The sequence below is a fragment of the Nicotiana tomentosiformis genome, chromosome 4 (assembly GCF_000390325.3).
Source record: "Nicotiana tomentosiformis chromosome 4, ASM39032v3, whole genome shotgun sequence".
NCBI lineage: Eukaryota > Viridiplantae > Streptophyta > Magnoliopsida > Solanales > Solanaceae > Nicotiana > Nicotiana tomentosiformis.
In genome coordinates this window covers 99,289,139-99,294,712 of record NC_090815.1, presented here as the reverse complement: position 1 = coordinate 99,294,712, position 5,574 = coordinate 99,289,139, and the positions used below count along the sequence as shown (strand labels likewise).

The following is a 5,574-nucleotide window of genomic DNA, read 5'->3' as shown; positions in this document are numbered from 1 at the left end:
TATAACAACAACAACAACCATATTTATAGCAGAACGCTCTTTGTAAAATTACCCATCTATAAAAACCATATAGAATCTTAAGATTACTAATAATAATTCTAAAAATATGCACACAATATTTTCCATTAATTAAAGTTTCTATCTTGCATAAGATATAAGATTTGAAGATTTTCACACGATATCTTTTTCATTGGACAAATTTCAAAAAGTATTTAGATAGAAAATTTAACTATTCACCTCTTAGATTGTCTTTAGGAAAAAGTTATTGGATACCTTTGTGCTGAAAATTTGGACACGAATCTTCGCCAATTGAAGCGTTATATCGTTATTAAGAGAATAAAATCTATGAAACAAGCAACAATTACAAAATTCTTCCATCAATCTTGAAAGAGTTTATATTTCGAGGTAACTTTAAAATATATGTCTTAGAGTTTAAATCTTTATACGTTTAGTTATGAATTTATTAATAATGTATTAGTTTTGTTTAATATTTAACGAGTGAAATATGCATATCTTTTAAGCTTTTAAATTTAAATAATTTTTTTATCTTTTATATGTAATATTAAAAAAGGAAAAATAATTAATTTTTGAATAATTTTATCTATATCAATCAAAAAATATTTAAACGTGAAATATTGGTTATAGTTGCATAATAATCATTCATTATAAAAGTCAAAAAAATATTAGAACAAACAAGGTTCTTATGGACTCTATATAACATATTTCAACATCCTCACAAGCACGTGCAGTACACGTGACCAGACAACAGTGATTTTCATCACAAAAAGGCAAAAGCCGCACAAGGCAAAACCCTAAGCTAATATAACTAACAGTAGAAACCTCGGCCACTTCCCTTTCCCCTTTCCCTCTTTGTTTCACAGATCTTAGTATCAACAAAAATGGCGACAACAGGGAAGAAAACGAAGAAGACCCATGAGAGTATCAATAATAGGTTAGCTCTGGTAATGAAGAGTGGCAAGTACTCTCTTGGTTACAAGACTGTTCTCAAGACTCTCAGGAGCTCCAAAGGTTTCCCCTTTTTTCTTTTCTTTTTTTTTTTGTGCGGAGAATTTGTGTCATTTATTGTAATTAAATAGGGAATAAAATATGGTTGGGAAATTGCAGGGAAGTTGATATTGATATCTAACAACTGCCCACCATTGAGAAAGTCAGAGATTGAGTACTATGCTATGCTTGCTAAAGTTGGTGTTCACCATTTCAATGGAAGTGAGTGTCTTTTCATCAATTCTTTAATTTTTATTATCTTCCAGTATTTGGGGTTGATTTATGTAGGCATTAATTCTGTACATTTTAGCAATTGAAAAATCTCAATTTTTTGTGTTTTTCTAACTCCAAGTCTACTTGATATACTATAAATTTGTTGATATGCTGAAGTGGAGGTGCTGAGACCTCTTTTAACTTATCATGTAGGGAATTTTTGTTTATTAGTAGGGATTTTAAGTTTTTAAGGATCTTAAAAGATGAGATCAGACAGTTCACTGAAATTTCATCTTTGTGAGATTGTCAAAATCAAAAGCTTTTCATTCAAAAGATTTAAATTGGAATTGAGATTTTTACCTGTCTTTGCATTTTGTTTTGCGAAAATGAAACGTAGGTAAGTGCTCAGTAGTTTATCTGCAACATAATGTTGGTGGGCTAGGGGTGCTGAGCAAGGGCGGTGTAGCATTTTAGGGACGGGTTCAATTGGACACATAACATTCGGCGCAAGCATAAATTTACTTATAAAAATCCACTAAAATTGCATCAAATAGTAGATATAAACCCATAGTTTTGAAAATATAATGGGTTCAATACTAAGAACCTTATAGGTTGAACCCATAGAGTTTAAATCTTTGATCCGCCTCTGGTGCTGAGCTCTATTAGTCAGTGCAATGTTGATATATTAAAAGTAACTTCTACTAAAAGTCGTACCTGGTATATCTTTGTTTGCGGAGGTATTGCATTTCTATGTCATTTCTTCAGGTTTGGGTGTTTGGCTTACGCTTTTGTGTACTGTTTATCTTTTTCTGGCGCAGGGGGTTGGGGTTGGGGGTGCTGGAATGTTTTACCTGTCAGTGTCGAGTAACATTCTGTGATTTTGTTTTTAGACTAAAACAAGTATTTTGGTGACTTCTTATGTATATGTTCCTTTTCCGTTGCAACTATTTTGCGTGTAGACAATGTTGATCTTGGAACAGCATGTGGGAAGTATTTCCGTGTGTCATGCCTCAGCATCATTGACCCAGGTAAAGTGTGTTTGAGATCTTCAATTGCAGTTTTGTGAAATGTTATTGCGAGTCAAGTACTACAGGGAAGCTCTCAGTTTGGCTTACTTGTGGTAATAATGTTGTTTCAGGTGATTCGGACATCATCAAGTCTCTTCCTGGTGATCACTAAGAGATATTCACCCGGTTTTTTTAAACCATTTTACTGAGTTGAGAAAATCTGTACTATCTTTTTATTCTTGTATTTCGGGGTTATACCAAAGATTATAGAGGATCTTGGTATTATCTAGTTATGTTGGTTTTATCATTTCTCCAGAAGTTATGAGGCCAGGTACATTATGGTTTATTCACAGATCAATTTTCCTTATACTACCATTTTGCATTTCTGAATGAGTTCAGTAGATTTTCCTGTCATTCCATATCTATGTCTGTTTAGCTTCTTCGTTTGCCATTATTTGAGGTTCAGACTCTATAATGTGTGTACTATGGAGTAGCGACAGATTATCTTAGCTGTTACATCAATATTGTTTCTGTGAAATCTTACCCTGTATTCACTTGTGGGATTACACTGGGTTTGTTGTTGTTGCCTTCTCCTGTACAAGGATTGAATCAAAGATCCAGAGCCAAGCCAAAACATACGGAGTACCAAGAGGTACTAACATTCTTGTCCATTGTCGAAACCTTCATGAACTTTTGTCATAAGCTTTTGAGGATCATAGTCCATCGACCCTCATCTCCCTCAGTCCCTTATATATCAGACGAAAAATGGTGGGGTAGTAACAGCAATAATACTTCATTGACTACATTGTTAAGGTTTCGGAGATCTTAATTAACTCGTGAAAATCTCTGCTCTGTAATTCCTACATCTAGTAGTATCATCTGTTGGTAGTATTCAAGTCATGTTTGGTGCAAAAGCTAATAAAACTGTGTTCAAATTTAGTAGTAGTACCTTTAATATGTTTATTTGTTGGGTAAGGGAGAATACCAACCTAAGTGAAGCCCAGTATTGTGACTTACACAAACAACCCTTAAAGTGGATGGTCTTGATTTTTTATCTCCGCTTGTTCCATGGGCAGAACTTTAAGTTTTAACACGTATTGCCTCTTACTTTTTTATCTCCGCTTGTTCCATGGGCAGAACTTTAAGTTTTAACACGTATTGCCTCTTACTTACTTTTGAGGTTCATGGGCAAGAGGTCAAAAGTTAAAAGACCACCCCCAAATGAATTTAGCTAAACATTGAAAAAAAGAAGAGGAAGTATCAAGTATGATAATTCCCTTTCAGTAACTTTTTAAAATGAATTATCCAATACAATCGTATAAGAATTGGAAGTTCATGCCTGTATTAGTTCCTTTAGCTTTCTTCTATACCTTTTTATCCCATTTTACTTGATCAAACTTCTTCTTTCTATTGTTTCATTAGTCTCAAAAGTTTGATTGTAACTTAATTATTTGGTTGAAGGCATTGATTGGATTGCTGCAATTCTAAATTTTTATATTTTAAATAATCAAATTTTTATTTTAATTGATTTGAAGTCTTTTTACATATTTCCTGCTTTAATTACTTAAAAATATCTATTATTTTCTGTAAAATAAAAATATCAATAGTAAGTAATTATAGGTCTATAAATATGATTCTAAGGATGTGTTTGGTAAGAAGGAAAATACTTTTTAGAAAATATCTTTCAATTTTTTCATGTTTGGTTGGCTAAATGTTTTGAAAAATATTTTTAAACCCTCATCTCTACCCCCACTCTCCACCCACCACCCACCACCCCCCGTTGGTCACCCTCATTGCTACCACGGCCCCTAGACCCCCTCCTGCTATCGTCCTCCGCCCTTATCCATTTCGTCTCCCATAGTTTTTGCCTATATTATATATTTTTTTTAAAAAAAAATTCTGCTACTTATCCACAAACTAGAAAATAAGTAAGAAAATCACTTATTTTTTCATAAAATATTTTTCAAGAAAAATATTTTTCGTCATACCCAACACACTCTAAGTATCTGAATATTTTGAAACTCTAGAAAATAAATTGCTCAAGACTTTTAGTCGTATGTATTATTCAAATCTACTTGAAGTAAGTATTTATTACATATATACCAAGTTACCAACCTTAAAAGATTAAGGTTGTTATTAGAACTTCTTTTAAGAAGTTAAGAGGAAAACAAAATGGAAGATCAGTGTCAAAGGTTGAAGTCTTCCAAGTTTAGTGCCAGATAACCCGTTCAAGTCTCTGAGTAGACAACTTTTGCTAGATAATACCTCCTCCACAATTGGAGTAATCCAGCTTTTATAAACTTAATCGCGTGAATTTGTTGTTTACGTAACTCGTTTATCGCCTATCATCATCACCTTATTTAATTTGTGTTTTGGCTGATTGATTATTCTAGCAGCTTATGCAACTAATATTTAAAAATATTGAAACCCCTAATGATTGTTTGCTGTTTGACTGATTAATTAGCTTATAATAGTCTTTATAAAGAAACATTTTTAAAAAACCCTGTGACGTTCAGCTGAAATTTGTTGGGATTAAAAGAATAATATAAGAGCTTTATTTGGCTGGTGGCTACGACACTTGTCTTAGGGACGATCTTTGTTGATGGAGTTGGGATCTCGTCATAGATTTTTGACGGGTTTAGAATTTGCTTTTTCTATCAAATTATTAGCTTGGTTTAAGGATTATTTTGTTTTTGTGTGAAGAAACTGAGTTAAAGTAGGATTGAGAAATAATTAGATATTGCTCATTAGGATAGTGCGTAACACCAGATTCGGGCCAAAGTTACTATTAAAATGGATTTCTGCTGTGATAAAATTAATTTTTTTGTAAAATAGTGTTTATGGTCAAACCTTTGTCCCTTTGCTCCAAAATTAAATGTAACCTTTTCGTTTAATTTCTCTTATAAGATAATTCCTAAATTCTCTTGTACTTCGCAAAAGATACTACTCCTACTTTTCATATTATATTTTCAAAAAAATGAAAAAGGGGAATTGTAGGCGCGCATGACCAAACCTTTCAGAGCACTAGATATTTAATAGCTGGATTGGCCAAATCTAGTGATTTTAGTTTAAATCCTATATATATATAAATTTTAAATTTCGAACACATATTACCACTTCAAGTTATTATCATAAAATCTTAAACTTATAAAATTCAACTCTTGGCAATGCCAATTACTGAAATATTAACAGGCAGAACTGAACCATAAGTGTCCTACAATCAGGCCAAGAAGGTGCCTAAACACGTGCCGCCCACGTGTAAACCTACATGGCTAGGTGTACACGGACATGCCACCTAATTAACACATTCTGTCAAATATATAAACGATACAAATTAAGGTTCATTTGT

General features: G+C 32.7%; 1 protein-coding gene across 1 annotated transcript; it reads left to right on the top strand.

Moving 5' to 3' along the window:
- The first annotated feature begins 816 nt into the window (after nucleotides 1-816).
- On the top strand, nucleotides 817-2,594 carry LOC104109931 (large ribosomal subunit protein eL30-like). The gene is made up of 4 exons (XM_009619322.4): nucleotides 817-1,029; nucleotides 1,126-1,227; nucleotides 2,178-2,246; nucleotides 2,357-2,594. Exons 1-4 carry the CDS (start codon nucleotides 900-902, stop codon nucleotides 2,395-2,397), a joined length of 342 nt encoding a protein of 113 aa, XP_009617617.1. The 5' UTR covers nucleotides 817-899; the 3' UTR covers nucleotides 2,398-2,594.
- The last annotated feature ends 2,980 nt before the right edge of the window (nucleotides 2,595-5,574 follow it).